Genomic DNA, 13,985 nt, shown 5'->3' with positions numbered 1-13,985 from the left:
TTAAGCCGCACCTTTGGCTGTTATCAATTGGGTACACGCAGATTATAGGGTTTGTTAAAAAATATTATAATGTTTTTACAGTTTTATTAACACTTTACAGAGATTAATGGAATACTTTGATGTATAAGATTAATAATATACAAAACGTTTCCAATCTCTTTCCGAAAATACCTCTCATACAACTGTACAATTTGTCAAAAATTGCGTGAAAGGGAATAAAAATCACGTAATAGAATCCTGTGATTTCCCTTTAAAAGGATAGGTCCTGAATATTCCGTAAACACATTAAAACATCAGGAAAAATTAGCTAATACTTAGTATCTAGTGCCGTTATCATAACAATATAAAAAGGCTTTGTCAAAAGCCATTAAATCGTAAAAAATAAATTTTCCTATTAGGTATCACGACCGTTTTTCTTCCGGTATCATACGACCATGTGTCGGTCGGGCGGCGCGGTTGGCAGGTCATGGCCTCGGGTCCTTATGTAAGAGGTGGATATCTTGTCCCGGCACAGTGCTATGGCCCACAGTATCACGTACAGCGCCAATAGGCCCACCATCGCGAGGCCCACTATGGTCCCAGCGCGTTTGCTTTGCCGCCAATCAAGGATTTCGTAGATGAATGGTTCACCATTTCTGTAAAGACAAAATTGATAAACCAATTACACTATGTATAATATTATAAAATTTTAAAGTTTGTGTAGGTTAGGATATTTGTTAGAAGTATTTAAACCAAGAACAAATTCATATTGAAATAGTTTAAGTATGGACTTTCGTCACGTGAAAAGTTTACTATGGAGCCACGAACAACACCTAACTCCTTGATAATCGTTTTAGCATCAATAAAAATGATGTTGAGCGATAAGCAACGGGACAAAGTCCCGGAACGGCAAACATAATCGATTAGTGTGTTCGCCAAATAGATTCGACTTTATGATGACTTTTACACACGCCTTCGCCAGCATAAAGTCTTCGCCCAAAATAAAAGTCCTATAGGAAAAGTGCAATGTGCGAAAACTATGTTCTATGAATGGTTCTACGCGTCTAACAAGTACCTAAAAAAAAATTGTATTATATTTATTTTATCAACAAAATAGTCATAATTAACTAAATGATTTTAATCTTGTAGGGTTAGCTTATAGCTTAAGTAAAATTGGGGACAGTTTCTTTAATTTTATTAATATTTTTGAAGTCACAGGGTCACGAGCAAAAAGCTCGGCGGAGGTGGTTTACAATACTAGCCACTTTGAATTTTTGTTTAGGGTTTCATTAAGGATAGTAAGATAAAGTGAATTCATTTGAAGTCCATGTATTATTCGGGAATCGATAAGTTCATATTAACTACAAACTATGTATTCATATTACTTAAATACTCCAGTTAATCAAACATATCAAAACTTTTTTGTATTCTGATAACAGTATTGGCTTAGCTTATCGAACCTACATATTATCATGCTTAAATTTATCTTTTAGTACCTTTACACCCTAATAAATGTATCATTATGTTATGCAAACTTTATTGCATTATTATTCCATTATCATAATCCTACACATATGGTTTCCTACAACTATCGTTTCATGGCTAGCAATTCAATTAATATTCGAAATAGATTTTTAGGTTTCTGTACTCAAAGAATGCTAAAGGAGCCCCGTAACTAAGCCTATCTTGGCTTTCTGTTTGTCTGTGCTTCAATCGCATAATATAATATTTCATGATTCCTGAGAGGGTTGTGCACTCGTATGGAAATTACCAATTTATTTATTATTTTGCGAGCATATAAATGGACTGCTCTAAACAACAATAAAAATCCAATTGTATTTTTTTTCTTCTCTGATCATTTTCTGTAGTTTATACCTTGATACTGATTTAGAAAAGAGCAACACCAGAGTTTCTTGCTCGTTCTTCTCTGGTGAGAATTGTTTTCCGAACTGGTGGTAGAGATAATATTGACGGAATCTAAATAATGTATAACATTTGAAGGGTTAAAATAAATCATTTTATTTCATTTCAATCCCCCTTTCATTTGGCTAGTTTTTGTTGAGGTAGGCATACTTAAATGAAGCCTTAAGCAAGTAATCATGTTAAGTGCCGGAAAGAAACAGCACGTTGAATAACTTTAATTGGCCTTTTTGCGAAATATGAATGAAAGTCAATGCCAACAATGTACCCACTGATAAGGTTAACGCGTTATATTCCACTGAATTTGTAATGCTGTACTCAGTATTCGCTTTTCCATGAATTGTGGTGAAAAACAGCCTAGCTTTGAGGCTTTATTTATATGTGATTAATGTGCATGTTGTAACATAGAGCGATATCAAGCATCTAGTAACTGCACACCTTGCAGAAAATATGAAACAAATATCATTTTATTATATTTGATAAGCTACGTGATTACATTTCCCTATCTATATATATAAAAATCAATTGCTGTTCGTTAGTTTCGCTAAAACTCGAGAACGGCTGAACCGATTTGGCTAATTTTGGTTTTGAATTATTTGTGGAAGTCCAGGGATGGATTAAACGGTGACGAACATAATAATAAATAACGGAAAATACTAAAAACGACAATATAAGTTTTCAATACAAAATGTTCCTACCTGTCAAACATTTCATGTCTTTTCTCTTTTTAGAAATAAAGAACTGTAACATATATATAGATGTATTCAGAAATAAGTCTGTTTCATAGTTGTAATATGAGGTCCGATTTCTTTGGTTTATTTTGTTCAAATACAAAACATTTCAGAAATAAATAAAGTGTAAAAGTGTCAGTGGGTTCTTAAAAATAGAAAATAAATAAATAAATTTCAAGACTATTATTAAAATCTATCATCAATTTGTCAGTGCGTGAGAACTTTATTTATTGTTATTGTCGCAAAATGCCACGGAGAAGATGACTTTGATCGTCGAAGTTAATCAAATGTACGACGAGCTACTTCACGTGCAAACCGTACTCTCGACTAGCGAGAGACAGATAAAGATAACGTACGTATTGTATGGCAAAATTGTGTTTCACAATAAATAATAATAATAAATGTATGTAGGTGATACGAAGTTCACCGGGTCATCTAGTATTTAATATAATTTTATTTTGACAACACCTTCTGTCGACATTATCTAATTCTTTTGTAAGATTCTTATATCAACATCGCATTGAACGATATACGAAGATATCTAACAATGATGATGATTTATTGCATATATTTTTAGTATTGAATGGTGAGACGACTATTGCTCGCGCCATGCGTGTCCATTAATGTATGAAAGTAAAGTAAAATTAAATGTAGGAAAATGTTATCACATATAGTTGACCAAAAGAATAAAATATTATTAGCTCCGTATTTTCTGTAAAGTGTACTGTTAGATACAAACATTCGAGATTTGGTAGTCATACTAGATAGCACTTTATCTTACAAAATGCATAGGAAAGTCTCGTCACCAATCAGAGCACTGTACACACATACATACTGTGTGTAACATATTGTGTAATATGCTTGACATCCTGAGATATTTAATAAATTGTAATAGCCTAATCAGGAAAAAACATACTTTGGAGGCGCCAGTTTTGCATTTCCATTTTAAAGTTAATGGCCGTACAAGAAACTAGATCCATATTTTACCACAACATTTGGCTATAATTAAAGCTCTTTAAATCGAATACTGTACTCGTGCAGCTTGGTGTAATGAAAAAAAAATTACAAAGCGGTTGATTCTATAAGTACCTGAACATGTTCTCCACGAGACTTTTAACATTACGTATAAAATAGTACAATTCCTTTGCTTAGAAACCAGCATCACAACCGAGATTGCTGTAGAATTTTGCCACAACAGCAGCTAAACACATTAGAAACTAAAATGTTTCTACACATTAACTTTAACCGCAATATAATATTTCATTTCATTTCATTAATAATTATATTGATAAAGAACATTATTCTGTATCGATAATGAAGTAAACAGTATCGAGTTAATTTTTGTGAAGAAAAAATATTGAAATTTTGAATAGAGCTACCTTGGTGGCTGACCGTACATAGGTAGATGGACCGTCAGATCACAAATTTGAATGCCGTGCCTATACATTTATGTATAACTAAATAATATAACTAAAAAAAAACTCAAAGAACACTCACACGAGCCCTCCGGCGACGTAGTAAATTACCGAGAATGCGACGTACCACAGACCCAAGCCGAGAGGTTGGTATATGTGCGGTAGTCGGACTGGGGTGCGCGACACTAGCAGGTCTGCCAGGGCTATGCATGAGTTGAACGCGTGCGTCGACACGTCCAGCCAGAACGACGGCGGTTCATGAGGAGTCTCGGGATCTAGGGATTAATAATAGTCGTAAGAAAATAAATAATTTATTTTGAGTATAATATGGAATAAATAGAAAAAAGGTATCGTGTCTTAAACATCTGTTTTACTCTGAATAAATAAATCTTGGGCACTCATCTTCACCCTTGTCTTTTATCCCCAAAGAAGTAAGCTGAGGCTCAAATACTGCATCCATTTTCCTGGTGGAAAGTGCGAGCTTATTCTGCCCAACAATGTCTTAAAATTCTAGATAAAAACGCAGAGCAACTATGTAATAGTTAACAACTAGAACTTCTTTTAATAAGCCATCGATAGGATAATTAGGCACATCCCTGCAATTGTCTAGATATACGATGTCAATGCAGTATTACGTTTGACGATATACGACGTGGAAACAACGCGACGCGTTTCTTCATACATAGTGTGTAATATGTAATCAACGTGGTAGTTACATAACTATTGTAGATACTATTAGTCAAGTTGTGACAAGGTCAATTTGTAACAAATACTATATAATTAATAAAAAACAGGCTTGGCTTGGGGAAATTGAAGGATACGTTATAGACGACCTAAGATGGGAAATCCTTGCGTGAGTCATTTAAAAAAACCTATATTTACTCAATAAAATTTTAATTTATTCGAACAAACTATAATGGCTTGTATTGTAACTTTTATATGATGGTGAATTGGTATTTTATAAGGCATAATTAATATACTCGTATATGGTTATGTACTTAATTTGTTCGATTTTCCCGGAAAGATGGATGAACACATTTCAATGTTACTACCTGTGTGCGTAGTGTCTGTTATGTTAGGCGAAGCTAAGTAAACTAAGCATCAGAGACTGTAAAAAATGCTAGAAAAATATAAAGGTTATTGTTGACGTCACGGTACGTAATAAACATAATGGAATAATTATCTCTATTACTTATCTAAATTAAAAGCAAATTCAAATATAAAATTTTGCCAAAAAATGAGATGAAACCTACACGAACACTACTGTCATAGACAATAACATTTATATTTAATATGTGAAAATAAAAACTCTACCTAACCCCCTTAACCTTTTAGGAATATTTCGCGCAATGAGATTTTTAGGTATATTAGATAATAGGATTTCAACCACTTTTCGACCACTACTCTATATTACAACATTTTATACCTGGGTTATACAGCAGTATCCAGTAAAGGGCTGTGATCATGATGGCGATGGTAACGGTGGTGTTGAATATCAGCCAATACATGCTCACGTACCACGGCAATTCTTTGTCATCTGGAAATAGATTTTGATTCGTGAATTTACTTTTACGATAATATTTTGTCTGAATAATGACGTTCTACGTGGTAGTACTATTCTCTCCTCCTCCTACTCTCTTACAAATGTTGGTCATGATCGAAGGTCAACAAGTGACATTACCCTACATACACGTAGTCGTTTTGTAGACAGTGTGCAATAAAAAGGAAAATGTCAAAACAACGCGTACTTAAGCATAATAAACTATCGTTGCGTGTGAAGACATCCCTCTATTGAATTTCTATGAGAAGTTGCGTTAGCGGTTAGGTTAATCATTACATTACACTAGTGCAATGTCGACAATACTATCATCAACTTGCAACGAAGATGTTTGAATTACGGGGTGCCTTACATCGTAATTATATAATGGATAATATAAAGTATAGCTTTTGCTCGCGGCTCCATCTTCGTGAATAAGTTTTTCTGGGATAAAAGTCCCGCTATATATTTTCCCTGGGGAGAAAGAAGTCTATGTCCTTCCCAAGATCACAAACTATCTGCATAACAAATTTAATCGCAATCCATTTTGTGTTATTGAGTTTATCGCATTCAGACAGGCAGACAGATTCGGTGGGGGGCTCTGTTTCATAATAAGTAAGTATATTGTTTAGAACTTTTTAAGAAGAACATTCCGTCATACATATTTATTGCGTAACTTTAATGGTTTAGGCAGCGCACGCAACGTAAGCTCTCAAAAGAAATAAATTGTACCCGTTTTGGCAACATGTTTCATCGATGTTCCTCACCTATTGGTTATAGCGTATAACCTATAACCTTCCTCGATAAATGGTCAAACCAACGATAAAAGAACTTTTAAATTCGAACCAGTAGTTCCTGAGATTAGCACATTTAAACTAACAAACAAAATCTTCAGCTTTATCCGTATAATAGTATAGACAGATAACAATTTTTGATAGGTCTACCTATAGCTATTGTCACATGCTTATATTAAGAAGGTTACTTTGTATGTTAGATAGATATTTTTTATTGGTTTCACTCACAATTGTTTACCGGTATAAAGTACAGGCATGCTTTTTCATTCATGCAAAGTTAATCGAAACCACGATGGCAGTGCGGTCTGTGTTGTGTCTATTACTCATACAGAATATTAAATATTATAGGTATAATGTTTCCATAAAAAGGAGTAGACAGAAGGTGCAAGTGATACTGTTGTTACGTAGAAGTAATTAATTGTTCAAGGACCACGATTATAGTAAACACAACTAAGTACTGTTTTACACAGTACATAGTATAAAAACTATATAATTAAACATTGTTTGTGAATCAGATGATGACGTAAAATAGGTGTAAGTATAATAACTATACATACTTCGTATACAATTAATGGTCAAAAATATACAACAATGGCTATTATAGTAATTAATGACTTTAAATAATAATATTAGTTTTTAGGTAAACACTAAAAATGGGACTTAATAAAATAAAATTACTTATCCTGTATATTATTTTAGAATTTAATTATTACTTATTCCATTATTAGGTACTTATATTATATTATTAAACAACGCCCATCTGTTCGAGAATAAACACAACCGTATGCCTAGGTGAGCAATTCTATGTAGCAGATAATAATTTCCAAGCATTGCCTTAAAATCTAACTTATAGTGAGTGGGTTTACATTTACCAACGGCTCGTCTTTTGTTTTATAAAAGCGAAGGCCATAATGCATTTCTCATGTATATCAGGCGGCCAGAGTTGACATTACCACGAATGGGATTACTCACAATTAATATAAAACAAATAACATTAACGCATAACTCGATTGTGCTTCATCACTCTTACGTAGTGTTAATGTGTGCAGGGATTTATTTCTCATTGTTTTTGCACTAGTCTCAGCTAATATAAAGAATAGCGTGTAGTTTAAAATACACAATATATTATTCATATCTTTAATCTTTATATATGTATATTGTACCTACACATAAAGAATTTATTTTGTCCGTGGTAGAATAACTACCACTGTTTGTATAGCAAGGTAAAATTCGTTTGCATATCTATACGAGTTAGGATATATCGTAGGAGTAGTAGATTTGGTCCGCACTACCGACCAAAATACCAAATTACCGGGGTGTTCCATATTTTCCCTTGCGTCAGAAGGCCTTGAGTGACACATGTGTGCAATCGTAGTTAAGGCACATACAAAAAGTTATTTTAGAAGTATAATAGGTTCATAAAGTTCTTCCATAAAACCCAAAATAAGATGGTAAACTTTACTATTCTTGATATTTCGCTTGCGGTTCAATCCGCGTTTAGTTCGTGAGGGAAAAGTAATATAATTCACTAGCACTCAAGGAAAAATGTAGATGCCCATTAGTAGAAAAAATATCAGAATCGGGGTTTAGTAGTTTCAGTCATTATCCTCTACAACTTACGAATATATTGTAGCTTTTTATCAATAATAGCAGCATAGATATAGATTTATTGTATCTCATATTTTATGCAAGACCACTGCTGTTTCGTTATTTTGAAAGTAACGGGTATATAATCACTCAAAACGTAAACGATTAAATTCTTTAAAAATGAATGCGTTTATAATTTTGTTAAAGGTCTGTATTAGAAAGTTTTGCAATTCTTTACAAATTATCCGTAACATAATTTAGCACTGCTGTCGTTAAAGCATTTCTATTAATTTTATGTAATGAGTGCCTCGGATATTGATAAGGCAATGGGTAGTATTGTATGGTAATTTATTAAACCGGTTGGAATAACTGGTTTTCGCGTTTTTGCGGATACAAAATGCCCATTCTAGTTATATTAGGAAAATGCAGTGTATGTATACAAACCAAACGTCGTCTTCCCAACAGCGATACACGATACGAGCAGCCCATTTACGGTCATCATAGCCACCAGCACCAGCCCCCAGTTGGTTAGGAATACCAACCAATAGGGTGTCGGCGAGGTTACTACCGACCAAATGAGGATGCCCAAAGCGAGAGTGGCCAGCAACATTCGCACCACCAGCAGTGGCACCGGTGAATCCCCTCGTTGCCATGACGACGCTTGAAAATCACTCAACTTCTCATGTGAAGATATCCAAAGATCCGATAACGATACACTTCCCCTATAACATTTCACCATTTTTGTCACACAACGAATTCAAGTTCATAGGTAGTCGCGAATATTTAAATAAAATAAACAGACACGAAGTCGAATGTCAGATAAATTTTAGCACTCCTGATAACACCATCTATTTGGCCACGTTCACCTCGGAGGAGTGGAGATGCAAGGAAATAACGCACATAAAATCGTTATCGATGATTTTATCATTATCACTCGCGTAATCTATAATATTATATCTTTACGATCTGATATAAAGAATAATATAAAATTATTCTTCAATGACCGAGTGCAGAACTTAGTCGGAATTTACATGTTTAATTAGGTGCTGGTTTAGGTATTGTTTGAAAAACTAAAGATGACAAAGAACGGCGGTGTCGCGAACGCAACAGCACGCGCACACTACTGACTGGCACTGCAGCGTGCAGGCGAGATGCGGAGTGGTCGCCACTCGGACACCTGGCGGCGCACGGCGCGGCTCGCGGTGTGTCCGCGGATCCGCAATACTTTGCTCTGAACTTGCGTAAACTCAATTTGACTTATGTAATGGCTTGTTCACCAAACTAAAAGCGGGCTGTGAGCGGATGTGCCAATATTTCGTAATTAAACAGTTGAGACCCTTTGTAGGTGAGCGTTCGTTGAGGAATAACATAAAAAGTTATTATAATTTGTTACTTACTTAAATGATAATTAGAATTATACTTTATTCAGGGAAGGGAATAATGAATATGGTCTTAAAATAAAGAACTCACTGTTCTTATAAAGTAAACTTTGTTAGAACCTGATATTGCTGCCGAATACTTTTAATACTTAAAAATAATTGGAAAGTAGGTAAATGGATGTTTTTTCCATTTGGTATTTTCTCCCGTAACCGTAATATTGCGGTACCTATATTATGTGAAAACATCGTACAGTAAATTCGTACAGTATAAGTAAAATTATAATCTAACTAGCAGTTGCTCGCGAATTCGCCCGCGTGAAAAGCCTTTTCCATTACAAAAGTCCCTAAAACACGGTAGGTTGCCGCGGCGTTAATTAAAAAAAAAACTATTATATCTAATGGGTAGCAAATTACCGGGATAAAAGTATATGTCTTAATCCACGACGTGTCTACCCGTGTGCTAAATTTCATTCAAATACGTTCAGTCGTTTCTGCGGGTATTTCTAACAAATATATGAACATTCAAACATTTTCACAAAGTTTCGTATTTATAATATTGATACGTATTAGTAAAAGTAAGATAAGGAGGTTTTTTTCTATGTACGAACGTAAAATTTATGTTTCACTAAAACGTTTTATTGCCTGCTATTACTCAGTAGGCTGTACTCGATTTGCTTGCCTTAACCCAACCTTGGCGTGATTAATATTTACCCACCTACTTTTAACAATGAACCGATCAAATGCACAAATATTAATAGCGGGGAAGTAAACTCCAATATTATATTTATTTTATGTATACTTACTAATTTACAAAATTAATTAATTAAATCACGTTGGCGGTAATTTATAAGATTTAACTTACGGGTCTGTGTCCACATTTAAATACATTGTGCGTTTGTTTATAATTATTAGTATATATTTGCAGTTATATAATATTAAAACCTTGTATTAATACTTTGGTTTATAAGTTATATTGCTTCTTGCATCGATCTTCTTGTCAGTAGCTAGATCAATGTCAGCGAAAGGATGTCATTACGACATTGCATTGTACGTTTTGGTTATTACTAAAAAGTTATAATCCGTTGCAGTCAAGCATAAAACTTCGTGTTTGTACAACCAACATTTCATTATATGAAATTCATTGTTATCTTTATGGGCTTTAGATTTATAGGATCTAAGTATTTCTTTTTGAACAAAGTTCATCTAAACCCCTGAACAGTACCATCTTTCACATGTAAGGAGTGGGAAACCCTCATTCGCAGTAGCGAAGTTTGGAATGAACTTTCCTTCTAGGAATTTCCTGGACCCTCTTTCTTTGCTCCGAGTTCAGTTATGATGTCCATGGCCTACGATAATCTCACATCATCAACTAAGTTATCAGCTACATTAAGACTATGAATTTTGAAAAGGGATTGGGATGTTTTGGTTCATTTCCCAGGTGGTTATTGTTAAGCTCTGAAAACATAAATGTATATATTATGATTTTGATGGGTATTTTTCAATGACATACGAGTTACGATTGTTGGGTCATCTCATGATAGAAGTGTTAGGACACTTCAAATAGGTCTCATTTGAGCTCACCTGAGTGGATTCTGCCCTTACAGCGGGATATAGTTCTTCATGATCCTCAAGGTTTTCCATCTCTACCGCCAAACAGCATGGACTAAATTTAAATTATGCCTACACATTTAAGTATTTCATAATAAAGTATCAATATGCGAACATTTTATTTATAAACACGTAGATTAATGATTACATCATTATGTTGCATAAGCAAACGAACTTAGATGGTTCTGCTCGATTTCTAAAACAATTTATCTCGATTTTAAACTTGGATTTGGGTAAATATTCTATTTGGTTATGGAAGTGCAAAATATAAATAATAATAAATAAAAAATAGCCTAGTTGGTTGTGAAACGAACTGTCGAGACGAATGGCCGCAGGTTCAAATCCCTAAGGCACACACCTCTGACTTTTCTAAAAAAATTATGTGTGTATTCTTTGTAAATTATCGCTAACTTTAACGGTGAAGGAAACATCGTGAGGAAACCTGCATACCTGAGAAGTTCTCTATAGGAATTTCGAGGGTGTGTGAAGTCTACCAATCCGCACTGGGCCAGCGTGGTGGACTAAGGCCTAATCCCTCTCAGTAGTAGAGTAGGCCCATATCCAACAGTGGGACTGTATATAATACAGGGCTGATATTATTATTATTATTAATAAATCTTTATTTGGAATAATAATAATACAGTTTTTTTTTTAAAAAACACAATGTTCGATTATATCTGCATTAGTTGGGTAACTGTGTCGCAGATATTAACGCCCACCTCCGTAAAGATGATAGTTGTATTCCAAAATGTAAATAAATACATAATAAATAAAAAAAAAACAAGACAGCAAAGTAAATAACAAAAAAAAAATGGTTAAGCAAATTTTAAACCTTTATATAAGGACAGAATTTTATTGTATGGGGTTATATAGATGTTCTCCGAGGTGAACGACATTGCAGGTGGTCGGTTTCTTGTTGTCGTAGACGCGGAATGCGTCCTTTAGAGAGCAAGGGCAACTTAGCCCCCTCGTTTAGCAAGGGGCTGCATTTTGAGCAACTATCTTAGTGCAACAAGATACTTCAGGTCCGTCCCGTATGCGCCGAAGAAAGCGTCCGTGGATTTTTATTGGTATGCCGGTGTAGGGTTAGGGAAAGGGTCCATTGCGTGCTTGGATGATGCTTTACTTACTTGAGTCGATATGAGGTGTTAAGACGATGAAATCAACACAACCGTGCTTTACCCATCCTAGATGGTCCCTTCTCCTTCCTTAACTTTTCCTTTCTACTTTTCCTCTTCCAATTTTCCAGCAGGACCCTGCAGTCGCTAAGGCGGGGGATTCTAATATCCCATTCGTTTTTTTCCCTCGGAGTTGACTGCGGGGTCTATATCATTAAAAAAAAATAAAACTTGCTAGTGGTTGTTTCGATAATGAATAATTTCCCGCGAAAAAAGTGAGTTAAGTTCAAGTGTTAATAATAATGTGTATGTTTGTATGTTTTGTTCCTCTTCCGCTAATTTCACCGGACGTAGGAACATCAACAGCTAATCTGTTGCTTTACTTTCTCGGTAATCTCTCAGCTATTCAGTTCTACTTAATCATAATTTACCATAGTATTTATCTCTTTACTTTGATATTTTCATATAATAAAGCTACAATATAGACCTTTATACTTGGCATGGCTCAACATCCTCTTGATTGTTTTTTGTGACGAAGATAAACCAAAATTAAACAACCTTGACGACGTCATTGGACTGATCATGTTTGTATATTTCAACAAAAAATAAGGAAGTAGACACTTATTCAAGTGATGTAGCAGGTTGTTCGTGTTAGGATATATTTTATATCCACCCGGACAGTGACCATCGTACACAAGGTGTTAAAACCAACCATAATGGTGCACGTATGTGTGTCGCGATCCGGGATCAGCATGTGTATATCTGATTCTAATAGGCCAGAATAATTATGTCGACTACCGAGGTGTAATCATCTCTCGTCCGTCAACATTCTGTTGAACACCACTCCACTTACCATCAGATGCAGTGGGGTCACTTAGCCGCGCCTGTATAATAAAAAGTAAGTAGTATGTAGGTAGGCAGCAAATTATCATTTAGGTATACTTTGTGACAACTTACTAGTAAAAATGTGGCCCTGCTCAGTATTATTTCACTGTAGGAACTTATTTCATCATGCCGATATTATAATAATTATGGTTACTAGCTAATGCGGAGCAAAAAATACAATGCTGTGAAAAGCGAGATTCTTCCTATATAGTTGATAGGTACCGTTGATTTTTGATATTTAGTTGTACAATTTTGTCTGTATCATGAATTTATCGACTGGAGGTGTTTTCGGAGTCAGAGACTTGTATCCCCATTTCACCCTCAATATCACTTCAGCAAGATTGATGTCTCTAGGTTGACATCGCAGCCACTCATTTCTTGTCGGTACTGAAAAGGGTGGAAATATCTTACAAACCTGAAGTAGCACTGGCTGGTAGGCTTTCCTTTGTATAGTGTTTTATTTTTAGTGAAATATCAGTTTGTAAATAAATGGATTTCAAGTGAACAAACTCTGAATATTATTTCTTGTTTTCCTCAAATTCTACAAAACCTAAATAATTTCACATATCACGTCCGTGGAAACGCGGTTGAACCGGTACTTGAAAGTACCTATCTACATAAATGTTTCCATTATAAAGATTGACTGATGGGCTGATGGGCATATTCAGTTTTATTTATTTTTTATGTAGGTTTTACCTCCAATACCCCTCGAATGATTTTAAATGCTCTGCCGATCTTAACGAAAGTAAGTACACCAAGTACTACAAGGTACCTTTATCGAGTCACCCTATAGGCTTACCACTATACTATACCACTTCCAATAAACCGACAGGGCATAATATATATTTTCCATAATAGATATTTCGATATAGAAATATTTATTATAGCTACATTATGTCGTGGTTTTACCACTTGGAAACTTGATGGGAATTTCTAAAGGGAAGGATAATGATATAAATAGATATAAGTAAAGAACAGGAAAATGGCGTTATTTTATTTTAACCTTTCATTGTGGAATTCAGGTAAATAAAA

General features: G+C 34.6%; 1 protein-coding gene across 1 annotated transcript; it reads right to left on the bottom strand.

Moving 5' to 3' along the window:
• Nucleotides 1-67: 67 nt before the first annotated feature.
• Nucleotides 68-9,173, bottom strand: LOC119190550 (protein rolling stone-like). The gene is made up of 4 exons (XM_037442710.1): nucleotides 8,408-9,173; nucleotides 5,472-5,582; nucleotides 4,128-4,320; nucleotides 68-635 (listed from the first exon to the last, which is right to left on the bottom strand). Exons 1-4 carry the CDS (start codon nucleotides 8,700-8,702, stop codon nucleotides 425-427), a joined length of 810 nt encoding a protein of 269 aa, XP_037298607.1. The 5' UTR covers nucleotides 8,703-9,173; the 3' UTR covers nucleotides 68-424.
• Between the last annotated feature and the right edge of the window lie 4,812 nt (nucleotides 9,174-13,985).

This window comes from Manduca sexta, chromosome 25 (assembly GCF_014839805.1).
Source record: "Manduca sexta isolate Smith_Timp_Sample1 chromosome 25, JHU_Msex_v1.0, whole genome shotgun sequence".
NCBI classification, from domain to species: domain Eukaryota; kingdom Metazoa; phylum Arthropoda; class Insecta; order Lepidoptera; family Sphingidae; genus Manduca; species Manduca sexta.
Note: the sequence above shows the minus strand (reverse complement) of the source record. Positions and strands in the feature narration are given on the sequence as shown.

What these genes read in the sequence shown, in the direction of transcription:
- LOC119190550 (XM_037442710.1), bottom strand. Translation starts at nt 8,702, where the DNA reads ATGGTGAAATGTTATAGGGGAAGTGTATCGTTATCGGATCTTTGGATA. An exon ending in TGTTGGGAAGACGACGTTTG is followed by an intron (nt 5,583 to 8,407) that starts GTTTGTATACAT and finishes ATCTATTTCCAG; the next exon opens with ATGACAAAGAATTGCCGTGG. An exon ending in GATACTGCTGTATAACCCAG is followed by an intron (nt 4,321 to 5,471) that starts GTATAAAATGTT and finishes ATTAATCCCTAG; the next exon opens with ATCCCGAGACTCCTCATGAA.